The 13,982-nt window shown below is 40.2% G+C and overlaps 1 protein-coding gene across 2 annotated transcripts; it reads left to right on the top strand.

The window, feature by feature from the left end:
* Positions 1-380: 380 nt before the first annotated feature.
* sncaip (synuclein, alpha interacting protein) lies at positions 381-11,087 on the top strand. 2 transcript variants are annotated; one of them, XM_055168756.2, is made up of 10 exons: positions 381-517; positions 1,608-1,697; positions 2,042-2,105; positions 6,295-7,070; positions 7,153-7,332; positions 8,090-8,203; positions 8,278-8,403; positions 8,735-8,904; positions 9,029-9,115; positions 9,698-11,087. In XM_055168756.2, exons 2-10 carry the CDS (start codon positions 1,641-1,643, stop codon positions 10,584-10,586), a joined length of 2,463 nt encoding a protein of 820 aa, XP_055024731.2. In that variant the 5' UTR covers positions 381-517; positions 1,608-1,640; the 3' UTR covers positions 10,587-11,087. The 2 variants fall into 2 exon arrangements, with proteins under 2 accessions (XP_055024731.2, XP_055024730.2); XM_055168755.2 differs by having other exon boundaries at positions 1,608-1,724.
* The last annotated feature ends 2,895 nt before the right edge of the window (positions 11,088-13,982 follow it).

The raw sequence follows: 13,982 nt of genomic DNA, 5'->3' as shown, positions 1-13,982 counted from the left end.
AAAATAAAAGTTTTTGGTTGCTAGTGGAAGAAAGTTAAATAAGTCGCTTTGAGTGAAATGATTATTATGTCTTAATAATGTGTGTGATGTTATGCTTTATATTTTGTATTAAGCATAATAAAAGTGCTACTGCTATTACGTAAAATTTTAAAGTATAAATTATTTTAATAAAAACTTAAATCTAGAAAAAAATGATTGAAGTTATAATAACATAAGAAAGAAATATTTAAAATTCTGCATTCAATTAATGTAAGACACTAAGTCTAAGTCTGTTACAAATGTATAAAATGAATGCCTTAGAAATAGTGTACAATATTAAATATTTTTGACATTTTATCTCATAAATGAGTTTTACATTTTCATAAACCTTTTGAACAGTGTGAGTTAAGGTGCGCGTGCGCTCAGGAGTCTTGCGGAGGAGCGCGCGCGCGTCACATTCTTCCGTTGATCCGCTAATCATCAGAAATAGAGAGAGAAAGCGCGACAGACAGCAGCGACAGACAGCAGCGAGCAGAAGGTAAATCACAAAAACATCAGAAAACATAAAGAGACGAGACAGAAGAGAGAATATACGAGAAATAACCAGATGATGAGAGAACTAAGTGATGCTAAAGCTAATGCTAATGCTAGAAACAAAAGAGAGACTGGAGGAGAGAGAGATGGAGACAGATATACAATATCTATAAAGATAGACAGGTTTTGAACACATGCAGAGAGAGATGGAGATAGATATACAATATAACCATCTATAAAGATAGAGAGATAGTTTTGCCATTATTTCTATACATCATAATCTTAAAAACTAAGAGTTTATTTGTTTTATTCTTTATTTTTAACAAATGTAAATATATAGTCGGAATGTTTTTTTTTTTAAATGATAAGTCACATTCAGATGAAGATATGATGAACTGTCAATCATTCATCATCTAATAAAATAACAGTAGTGTCTTCATTAATGACTGAAACATTTATATCAGCTGCTTGTGCTTGATATCAGTCCTAATCTTTTCATATTCAAATGAGCTGTAGATATAACGAGATCATTTTAAATGCATAAACAACTGAAGAGATGGGATTTTCAGGGTTCCCACAGGTCATGGAATTTTAAAAGGTCTTTTCCAGACATGGAAAGTCCAGAATTTAATATACTTCATGAAATATCAGGGATTTTGTTTGTCGCTTTAAATTTTAGTTCAAAATGTAATCGGCTTGTTAAGTAAGGAATGCCGTGTCCGGGTCCAAGTCTCCAGTGATTTCAAGTAAGATTACAATCTAAACAGCTGGTTATTGGCATTGTTTATGCATTTAAGCAAAATAAATGATAAACTCACAGAGTACACTACATTATCAGGCTCATGGCATCTCAGACACATAGCTCATGGAAATTCTGCTTTTTAGTCCGTGAAAGTCAGGGAATTTGACATTTGGGAACCCTGGATTTCACATCACAACATGTGGGCAAGTACTGAGCCAAATATTGTATTACATTGACATTAATGAAAGTTTGAGAGAGAAGATGCTGCATTAGTGTTTCTGTGCTGATCTTCATAAACAATCAGTCAGGATGAAAGAGTTTTTCTTCATCATCTCACTGGGGTCTATTTCAGGGTGGCCCGGCCAGGACAGAATGCTGGCTAAAGATGGACATTCCTGAATACTTGGACCTGGATGAGATTGACTTCACTGATGATTTACCTGTACGTCTACCACATCTTAAAGGAACAGTATGTAGGATTGTGGCCAAAACTGGTATTGCAATCACAAAACTGGTGGTCAATACACAAAATGACAACATAAACATCAGTTGAGGGCTGCAACTCCACTTTTTAAATGACAATATCTTGGCCAGACCACTGTTGTGAGTGATATAAGTATTTGAAATGAAAATGATTTCTTAATATCTAGTGACATATCAGGGCCATTTTATGATTAATTGATATACATTTCTTACATACTGTTCCTTTAAAGGATTTAGATCTTAAATTTAAAGAATTGAATGAAAATGTATTACAATTCAACCTTATGATTTCTTCTGTTTAAGTATTCATCAAAGACCATTCCTGAACTGTGTCGACGACATGATGGCCAGGGTGAAGACAGACAAGGTTTGTGATCATTTAACTGTTAGCTTATGTATGCAGTTTTCACATCATGTGTTTATGAATATAGACTGTAATATTAAACTACAACGTATGAATGAGTCAAAGATAGGGATGCTGCTCTGAGCGATGCTTCACTGCCCGTGATCGCGCTTTAATCTTTCTCTAGTGTCAGAGATCACATGCATTTTTTTAAAGTCAAGCTCAGGTCCTCATGTTAAAGGCAACAGGTTATCAAATACAAAGTAGTTGTTTTCTGGACTGTTATGGTGCAGGTGATGACGTCACAGAAACTCAATTTAAGCCCGTTGACATAACTAGAACAGGGCCATGTTACTGTCATTTACTGTCCCATCATGTGTTTGGAAATCCATCAGTAGAGGTTTCTATGGTAAATAAACCCTACGTTGCACTGGGTACACTGCAAAAATGACTTTCTTACTAAGTATTTTTGTCTTGTTTTTAGTACAAATATCTAAAGATTCTTAAAGGTGCCAAAGAATGCATTGTAATAGTCTGTTAACTTATTCTTTGATATTTACACAGAGGGTATGTAACTTTATTAAATGTAAAAATGATCCAGATTCAGTTTTACATGTCCATTTACAACCCTAGAATTTGTCTTTAGAATGAAATGGTCTATAATTACCTAATTTGAAAGGGTCATGAATAATAATGCAAAGATGCCAGTAGCTCACATTAGTACACATGTTGGGGTCGTACATCTTGACTGTAACGTCAAACAATCAATCAATCAATCAATCAATCAATCAATCAATCAATCAATCAACGTCACAGTTGGTGTTATGTTGAGATTGGTCTGTTTTCCAGCAGTTTACATAAGGAGGAGGAAACAATCGTGTTTGAGGCTCATGATATGTCATTACCCTGTACACGACTCTTATTATTCATCTATGACTACATAAATACAGTTTTTATTCTATGGCACCTTTAAATTAAGACATATTTCCTTAATGAGAAAAATTACCTAAGAAAATAAGTCTAATTTTGGTGAATTTAAAATTTGCCAATGGGGTAAGAAAACACTTAATTTAAGAAAAATTCAAGAAAAAAATTCTTACCTGTTTTAAGCACAAATTCACTTAAATTGTATATTTTTTTTAGGTCATTTTGCTCATTAAGAAAATCTTTGTAGATATTGGTACTGAAAACAAGACAAAAATACTAATTAAAGCACTATTCGGACGGGATTAGTTTTCCAAACAACGTATGAGTTTCAACGTGTCCCCCAGGACGTCTGTGATTTTATGTACCTATTCGGACGGGATTAAAATGATGATGCAGGCTATTCCAGAGATGGGGTTCATGCATTTGGGCGTTGCAGAAGAGCACGTGCTTTGGATACGCGTGTTTGTAATGTTTAATATTTTGCTTTAAATGTAAAATTATGACAGAACATGTAATTTATTAATTTAATTTTAACAAATCAAAATAAAATCCTACTAAAGTAACGTTAGTTTACTTGTTTTATAATAAACCCAAATAAATAAAGAAATAATGATTAATAACAATTTATTATCTTTTATTAATTAACATTGCGGAGTTGAACAACTTTGAACGTAGTTTCTTATAACGTTAATGATATTACAGTGTCCAGTCTTAACAGTGTTTGATATTCAGCTCGTCTTGATTTGATTATTTTATTTTGCCGAATGCGAAAAAACATCCATATTTGGATGAATGGGACTCAGGAAATACAATATACGTGCATTAGTAAGACCTAACGGCAGATCACGTTGGCCAAAACACGAAATGAACAGCGTTTTCAAAAGATATTGCGGGCAAACACAGACATTTGCATTTGGACGGGATTAAATTTCTCAGAGGACCTCTGAGTTCGGCGAAAAACAGTAGGTAAATTGCTCTGGAATTCTCATGGAGGTCGTCAAAGAAAAACATAGACATGGCCGATTCGGACGGGATTAAAAACACAGAGGACCTCTGAGAAGCACGATTTTCTCAGAGGTCCCCCTGTAAAACTAATCCCGTCCGAATAGGGCTTAAGAAAGTCATTTTTTGCAGTGGGAGTTGTAGTTTTGTAGTGTCGCATTGTATATTATTTCAGATGACTTTTAAGAAAACAAACAGTTATATTCAACCACTGATCTATATAAATGACTGGATTGCGCATAGAACGCTTAATGTAACAGCGTGAGGTGAAGCCAGCGCAGAGTTCGAGCCGCCATCTTGGTATACCAAACCGTCAGAGGGCGTCATTGACTTCCATTCAAAATCATGATCTAAATTTACCCGCTTTACAGCGTATCAGTCAGGCAAGATTATTTTTAGGATATGTGTATGTAAATTAACTGTTAATTCTGGTGTTATTTGCAATGTTTATGTTTTAATCGGGCAGGAAAATGGATTTATAAAAAACCGTTAAGGTGAGTGTGTGTGCTGCATTTTGTTAATGACACGGGTATAAATAAAAACATTTTTGACATTCAGCTACACGGTCAGCGTTATTTCTCTAAATAAGTTTAGGTAACTTGTAAGTTTAGATAACATAATTACAAAACCAGCAAATTATTGCATACACATACGGTACAAAGTATGATTATTTATTTAGATTTCAGAATGAGCACGTTTGTCATTAATACTAAATATGCTGCGGTCTGTCTGCTGTTCTGATACTGTAATGAAGATGAATGTATAACTGATTAAAAACGAAAATGTACAACTTTCAGTAAATAACTATTTACATGGTAAGGACGTTTGTGTTGTAATAATGTACAGGGTAACTTCAGATATAAAAACAGAGACTAGTAATGTGATGTTTTATCATTAAAATCTGATCGCGTCCATTGATTTAATAGAATGTTTGGGTATACCATAGGGGTGGCACGGTTCACAAAACCCTCGGTTCGGTTCGTATCACGGTTCTATGGTCACGGTTCTCGGTTCAGTACGGTTCTTGTTGTTATTTTTTTTTAACACTCCAGAAATTTATTATCTTATTAATGTATTAATTATCCATAATTTAGGATACAGTATTAAAAAAAGGTATATCATGTAATCATGCACAAACTGAATTTGACTTTAAGCACATTATTGGGAACATCCCTGAGGAAAGCCAGGCGAGATTTTGACACAGCGAGAGGGAAGACATTGATGATTTCAACATGCTTTTCATTTATTTGGCAAAAAAGAGAATGTGTATTGCCATCTACATGAACTTTGTGTGCATTTTTAGCACACAAAGATAACTTGCATTTATCAAAATGCCAACTTCAGTGTAGCTTTAAGATTGATCACTGAGAGGCTGCTTAAATACTGCAGAGTATATGTGGACGAGAGAGAAACATAAATTTTACACATGTAATATTTCAATCCGTCTCTTTTGTCCACTTTTGACCATTTCGGTCCTGATTACTTTAAGGGGCAGTTTATGAAATAAGATCGCGCAACTTTCACACGCTAGCAAAATGAAACTACGCGGAAATCAGTCGCTTTCGTTTTATCAACGAAAGGCTAAAAATAGCGCTGAATACGAAAAGACGTAAAACAGTGTTCATTACCTCAGATTAGATAAATGGGCGGAGAGAAGGTTGTCGTGCGTGTGGCTGTATCTATTGTTTTATTTCCGCTGTCATCATAGGTAACATGAAATAAAAAATGTTTCCACACACCAAACTTATACGACGCTGGCGCATCCTCCAACTGCGGGCAGACTTCTTTTTCTCTCCCTCTTGCCATTTCTACATGTAACATGACCGGCAGCACTCACTCTCCACACCAGTCACCTCTTCTTTCGCGCTATTCGCGAAAGGGGAACACGCTATCTGAGGTCACATACAGGGCACGAGGCTACATACATTGCGCATGCCATGAACCGTTGAACCGTACGACACACACGTGCTCCGAACCGAGACAAGCGAACCGAACGGCTCGGATTTTTTTCATGAACCGTGCCACCCCTAGTATACCAACATGGTGGCACGGTGGCTTCACAGTTGTGACGTCATGCGCAATCCAGTCATTTATATAGATCAGTGTATTCAACCCACCAAAGTGCCTAGTGGGAGTGGCTGTCTTACCTGCCACAGCTGATATCTACACACATTTGGTGGGTGTAAATGTCAGCCCTGATCACTAGTCTAATATTCTAGCACACAACTACCCTGCGTACACTAGATGAGTTTAACAGGACTAAAATCCACAAGTTACCTTTCAGCTCCAGCGATCAACTGGGCTCGGAGCGCGTCTACACTCAGCGGAGCGGGACTCAAACCCACCGGCATCGCCGATGTATACAGCAAATTCAGACCCGTCAAACGTGTGTCTCCGCTCAAACACCAGCCAGAGGTCTCGGACACCGAAGCCGACGGTAAGAACGGCGAGCAGCGTGTGGACGGGCAGAAAGAGGACGCCTCTGTTTCTCCACATGGTGGACAGGGACTCAAGAGCAAAGCCTGTGGGACCGGAGCTCCGTTTGGAGATCTAGAACATTACGACCTGGATATGGATGAGATCCTGGATGTCCCATACATTAAATCCAGCCAGCAGATGGCCACTCTTCCACGGGCGGCTTCAGAGAAGAGGACGTCAGGCAGCGGGTCCAGCGATAGGTGTCAGACCCTGAAAGGTTCATCGCTCACCCACGCCGAGAGCCTCGGAGGGACTCAGTTCTGCGTGCTGTCGCCCGTCAGCTGGCCTGACATGAGAAAGTCCAAGTCCATGGACCCGGATTATCTGAGCGGATGCGACCACTCGGCCAGCTCGCTCCACGGCTCTGACGCAGAAAGACTCTTTGCCGACGCCTCCGCTCATAAAGCCGGCACTCCGAGCGATTCTCAGGGCCACCCGGCAATGTTCCCTCTTCACGCAAGCAAAGGCGCGAGGCAGGACAAGACCTGGGCCGGATCAAGAGCATTTGGAGAGTTTGATGAAGAAACCAAGAAGACTCAGAACATCGTGAATGTGGTCAGAGAGGGCCAGATCTCACTCTTGGTAAGAACAGCACATAACTGTTGAAAGCGTTTAAAATGAGCATAATGAAATCAAATAACTGCGATGACGTCTCTCTGCGCAGCCTCACTTTGCAGCTGAGAATCTTGAGCGCATCAGAGACGAGGAGGGAAACAATCTGCTGCACATCTCTGCCGCTCACGGTCACGCAGACTGTCTGCAACATCTCACCTCTCTCATGGGAGAAGACTGTCTGAACGAGCGCAACGCTCAACAGCTCACGCCCGCTGGACTCGGAGTCAAGGTACGTCTGGGATAGTAGAGAACATCCTTAAGCTTTGACCCCTGAACAGGTTCATGAGAAACAGTTAATCCGTCAAACCAGTTAGTCAGTAAGGGGCGGTTTCCTGGACAGGGATTAGACTAGTCCTAAATGTAAGAACTGAAAACAACTTGTACTGACATATCTTAAAATACATCAGTGCGCTTGGTTTTTTGCCTCAAAATGCACACCAGTAAGGCATGCTTGTTAAAACTAGTTATACTTCCATATTAAACTAAGGCCTAGTCCTGGTTTAAGCTAATTTCTGTCCGGGAAACCACCCCTAAGTGTTTCTGGAGCTCAATTGTTAGCGAATTCAGTTTATCTGTAATTCATGGGTTCAAACCCCAGGATCACACAAACTAATAAAACAAACTCTTATAGATTGAATGCACTGTAAGTTGCTTTAGTTATGTGTCTATCTTTATAAATGTTAAAGTGTTGTGATGTCTACCGCTGAGAATCAACTTAAAACCTAAAACACTTGAGTTTTTATTAGTGCTACCAACCTAGAAATGTGAAAAAGGTCAACCCATGGACCCTTTCCATCTCTAACTTAGTTTTGGTAAACCATTTTCAAGCATGTGAAAAAATAACTCATTCAGATTTCGCCTCTTTTGTGACGTAATTGTCAAATTATAATAGTACCACCCCTTAATCTGCACTGTCCAAACACGGCACTGATCATTTGTGTTGGTCTGTGTTAAACTTTACAGTGTTGTGTAATGTTTGTGTGTAGAACGGTTGTCTAGAATGTGTGCGCTGGATGGTGAGTGAAACTGAAGCGATCGCTGAACTCAGCTGCTCCAGAGAACATCCCAGTCTCATTCACTACGCCGCTCGCTACGGACAGGTGAGGACTCGAGTCATTTTCTGTCCCGGCGCCGGATCACGTGACTAAACGTGTGTGATGCGTGTTTGCCGCAGGAACGGGTGCTGCTGTGGTTGTTGCAGTTCATGCAGGAGCAGGGCATCTCTCTGGACGAGGTGGATCAGAGCGGAAACACTGCGGTTCATGTGGCGGCTCAGCACGGTCATTTGAGCTGCGTTCAGGTGCTTCTTCTCTCTGATGTGATCTCTCTCTCTCTCTCTCTTTCTCTGGAAACACAAAGCAGGGCAATAAAGACAGGAAGTCCCTCTCCATCTGGTTTCCTGTTGCCACAGTGAAAGGGCAGCCTGATTTGTTCAGAAAGGCTGAACGTAAAATCCACTAAATGTGTCTTACAATCTACACTTGAATGTCTTTCAGTTGTTTCTTTAAGGCAACTTGTAATGTTAGTCAAGGTTTGTCACAGGAAAACATTCATACCTTAGTCAGATCTGTCAAACAGTAATGTAACAGATAAAAGAAAATGATATGCTTGTGTTGTGTTGTGTGTCTCAGACGCTGGTGGAGTACGGGTCTAATGTGACTGTGCACAACCAGCGGGGCGAGCGGCCGTCCCAGTGTGCTGAGCATCAGGGTCATGTGACCTGCTCGCGGTACCTGGTGGTGGTGGAGACGTGCATGTCGCTCGCTTCACAAGTGGTCAAACTCACCAAACAGCTGCATGAGTAAGATTCAAGAGTCAGATGATGTTCATACAGAAGTGTGGCTTATCTTCAATCACCGTCTCTGACTCAAATGGATTTATTTTCTAAATGGTGAATGACTGACATTGTTTTTTTTACATTACAGACAAACGACAGCACGTGTAGCTCTGCAGAATCAACTTCAACTTATTTTACAAACTCAAGAAGCAAACGGACGGCCACGATCACCAAGGTCTGTTAAAATCATCACATCATGAAGCTCTTGAAGATAGTTAAGCAGAGCTGTGACATAGACGATAGTTTTAGGCTCAGTTTCCAGGACAGGGTTTAGATTAATCCAAGACTAGGCCTTAGTTATGTTAAAACATTTAAGTAGTTTTTCACAGACATATCTTACAAAGAACAATACTGGTGTGCATCTTGAGACACTGAAAGGTGTTGAGGCAGAACAAAGATGTATTTTAGTCTGGGACTAGAATAAACCCTGTTCAGGAAACCACCCCTTAAAGGCGGAGTCCATGATGTTTGAAAGCCATTGTTGATATTTGAAATCACCTAAACAAACACGCCCCTACCCCAATAGAATCAGGACCTTCTGTTGATAGACCCGCCCCACACATACGCAACCCGGCATTTGATTTGATTTGATTGGCTATAAGTGTGTTTTGGTAGTCGGCCCGTCTCCTTCTCCAAACCGTTTTTCAAACATCGTGGACTCCGCCTTTAATCTGTGGAAGATTTTTATTGTTTTGATAAAATGAGAAAAATAATCCTAATAATGTAAATTGTAAATGTGTTTCTCTCTTTCTCTCAGCTCTCATGTTGTTCCTGCCGAGCCGTGGTCAGAAATGAGTTTGACAGCTGAAGTGGCTGCAGATAACGGTCAATGGATCCTCAAGCAGAAACAAGTGGAGTCAGACGCTGTCCTGAGGAAAATGTTGGGGAGAGAGAAACCCACACTTGAGTTCCAGGAGGGGCCGATTGAAGGTGCCGGTCGGGTGGAGTCAGGGGCGGGGCCTGGAGCAGGACCCATGAGGAGGCTGGGCGCTGCGGAGAAGCGGGAGCTCAAGCTCGCCCGCCTCAAACAGATAATGCAGCGCTCGCTCAGTGAGTCCGATAGCGACGCGTTCCCGTCGGATGAGTCCAAACACTCCAGACCCGACCGGCCCACCCAGCTGCCCATTGCGGAGGCCGACGAACTTCATTTAATGACGAAACAGAAGCAGAGCTCCGGCAGCGAGCGCAAGTTCTGCTTCGCGCACAGGACTTCCAAATCTGTGGATGTTTGCGACCCATCCCCGTCGTCGGACTGCAGCGATCCTGAATCTAAACCCGACGGGGTTAGCGAATTTCCCGACGGGCAAAAGGTAACCACGAGCCCTAAGAGCGCTCTTAAGTCACCATCCTCTCGCAGAAAGACCTCACAGAACCTCAAGCTGAGGGTCACTTTTGACGAGCCGCCGCGCAAAGACACGGCCGCGGGCGACGTGAAAGTCTCGTCCGGCAAAGAAAAGACGGAATCGGGGAAACGTGCGTTCGGGACCTTCCGCTCAATAATGGAAAGTCTGAGCGGCAACCAGAACGGCAACAATAATAACGCTCAGACGAGCGGTGCCGGCAAACACTCGGCCGGCGCTTCGACACAGAGTCTGTCTGGAAGAAAGAGCGAATCCAAGAGCAAACACAAGACGGGTGCGGTATAGAGGTGCACTGCTGTAACCTGATGTGTAAATATGAATCTGTCCGTCATTATTAACATCACACTGCAGATTCATCATAACAGTGAAATCAGCTGCTGTTAAATCCTCTTTGGATTGCTGTAAATAAGAAATAAAAAATATCTTTCTTAGAGGAGAAATTATTTTAAATGCCAATTTTGGAAGAATACTTTTGCAGTACTGTGATTTTCTACGGGCTCAGTATAAATCCTAATAAAGCAGAAGCAGTATTGTTTAGTTAATGCTGGGTTAGTTGTTCATCAGTCAGATTTGTTATTCCAGCAGTGACACAAGTGCAAACTTCTCTATTTCTGCTCCGTTAGTTTTGATTTATTCTCATAATTCACTGCAATTTTACCACAAATACATTTATATGTAATCTGTACTGTTATTGAGTAAATGTTTGATTTATAATTTAAGGAAACTTTAGTCTGTTGCAATCATTGTACTTACATTTGGATAATAAAATAAAAACTTTTAACTCTTTCACTACTCTTCTAAAAAAATGTAAAGTTAAAATGTAAAAGTAAAAATGTGTGTGTGTCTGTCTGTCTGTCTGTGAGTCTGTCTGTCTGTCTGTGAGTCAGTTTGTCTGTGAGTCTGTCTGTCTGTGTGTGTGTGTGTGTCTGTTAAACTGGGATTGCAGTCAATCCATGATCCATACAGACCAGGCCCCATGTTTCAGCATGCAATGAGATTCACGGATTAATTTGCAAATGATAACATTTGAGTGCTTTCAAAAACAAGTCAAGCACAAGAAGAGGCTCAAATAATTGTGTTCTCTATCAAAGTCTCTGCTCTTGACAGGACACATAAAATAATCTCAAAATACCACAGGGTTTTCAAGTGTCTTAAGTCGATGGTTCTCAAACTGCGGGACCTGAGATGGTGCCAGGGGGCGCCAGTTTAATGACATTTTTATAAAAACATTTTATAATTGTTTCATTTCAGAATGTATCATAAATTCTCTGTAATTAAACCCCAGAAAAATAAGGCTACAAGCCAACCCCATTATAGTAGAATTTAATATGTAAAAATTATATATTATACAAATTTTTTTTTACAATAATGTAATTCATTAGAAATCATTAGAAAATGGAAGAAGCTAAACATGACTGTCAATCTCCCTTGGAGTGGAGTTCCAGGCAAGATCTCACCTCCTGGGGTCTAAATGATCCTAAGAAAGATGAGAAATCAGCCCAGAACTACACGGGAGGAGCTGGGACCACCGTTTCCAAGGTTACTGTTGGTAATACACTAAGACGTCATGATTTGAAATCATGCATGGCACGGAAGGTTCCCCTGTTTAAATCAGCACATGTCCAGGCCCGTCTTAAGTTTGCCAATGACCATTTGAATGATCCAGAGGAGTCATGGGAGAAAGTCATGTGGTCAGATGAGACCAAAATATAACTTTTGGTCATATTTCCACTAAACGTGTTTGGAGGAAGAATGATGAGTACCATCCCAAGAACACCATCCCTACTGTGAAGCATGAGGGTGGTAGCATCATGCTTTGGGGGTGTTTTTCTGCACATTGGACAGGGCGACTGCACTGTATGGAGAGGATGACCGGGGCCTCTTCAATGCTCTAACTGAGGGAAGGAGGTTGTTCCCCAAAATCTCGCAATACATGGGGTCTCGGCTGGGTCTTCCAACATGACAATGACCCGAAGCACACAGCCAGGATAACTAAGGAGTGGCTCTGTAAGAAGCATATCAAGGTTCTGGCGTGGCCTAGCTAGTCTCCAGACCTAAACCCAATAGAGAATCTTTGGAGGGAGCTCAAACTCTGTGTTTCTCATTGACAGGCCAGAAACCTGACTGATCTAGAGAAGATCTGTGTGGAGGAGTGGGCCAAAATCCCTCCTGCAGTGTGTGCAAACCTGCTGAAAAACTACAGGAAACGTTTGACCTCAAACAAAGGCTACTGTAACAAATATTAACATTGACTTTCTCAGGTGTTCAAATACTTATTTGCAGCTGTATCATACAAATAAATAGTTAAAAATAAATCATACATTTTGATTTCTGGATTATTTTTAGATTGTCTCTCACAGTGGACATGCACCTACAATGACAATTTCAGACCCCTCCATGATCTCTAAGTAGGAGAACTTGCAAAATGTGTTCAAATACTTAATTTCCTCACTGTATAATGGAATTTAATGGGTACCATCAACTGTGTGCTTTACATCATTTATCAAAATATTTTCTTCATTATTTATCACAATACTTGCAAAATATTTTTTCCTTAGGTCCGTGCTCCTGTAGTAACTTCGCTTCATTATGGGTTAATCAAACAACAGAGTGAAAATCACTTCTGTCATCTCTAGCTTTATTTATTTATGATTCATTTTTTAATTTGTTGTTATTTTATTTTACCCTCAGCTCACCCCGTGTTTTGCTTATCGTGATCTATCCGTGCGCGCGCGTGAGAGACAGAGAGAGAGAGACAGAGAGAGAGAGAGAGAGAGAGAGAGAGAGACTCAGCGTATGTGTGTGTGTGTTTGTTTGAGTGTGGGAGATTTTGTGTGTGCGCGCGCGCGTCTGTTGTGTTGTGTAGCATGAGAATGTGAAGTTGAGCGCATGATCTGACAGGAGGAGACTCGTCTATAGATTTTTGTGTCCATTGTTTTGCTTTATTTGTGTTCGCTTTACTCAGTCAATCAAATATAATTGACACCGCTGCGGCTGCGCGTGACAGCAGTTAATGCCGCGGGAAAGTTTCTCCGGTTAACGGACGCTATTAAAGGTTTCTGTCAGACCGGTGACAGTTTACCGGCCGTCAACGGCATTAATTGATGTAATGACACAGATGAGGGATAATAATATAATCAACCTTTCAAAACAGCTTTCATTAGGCGACTTCTGTTCACAATAATAAAAGATTCACGCGTGCCGAAGAAAACGGATTATAAAGTCTGATTATGATTTTATTTTGTCAATATTCATGAATGTGTTGTGTTGAGATGATGATGATGATGATGGTGGTGCTGTTCGGGACCACGAGAGGGAGACAAAGCTGCAGAGAAAAAAACCAAATAACCCAAACAAACAAACAACAACCTTCATCAGACAAAAGGTAAACTCATTTGAACTCATTACTACTGAATAATATAAATGTTTAATTATAAACATGATGTTGATCCACTGTCGAAAGTTAAAATTGAGCTGAAGAAATATTTATCTTCTACTTTGAAGTCATCATAAATAATCAAATAATGCTCACTGTTATGATTTACTCTGACAATAATAAACATAACCATAAAATGAGAAATGCAACAAAATTGACAAAACCAAATTAAAAGTGATAAAGTGATGTTTTAATAAACTATTGAGAGAGAGAAACATCTTCCATCAATTCAGTACATGAAGCAG

Source organism: Misgurnus anguillicaudatus, chromosome 5 (assembly GCF_027580225.2).
Source record: "Misgurnus anguillicaudatus chromosome 5, ASM2758022v2, whole genome shotgun sequence".
Classification (NCBI taxonomy): Eukaryota; Metazoa; Chordata; class Actinopteri; order Cypriniformes; family Cobitidae; genus Misgurnus; species Misgurnus anguillicaudatus.
This window is presented reverse-complemented; position numbering and strand designations above follow the sequence as displayed.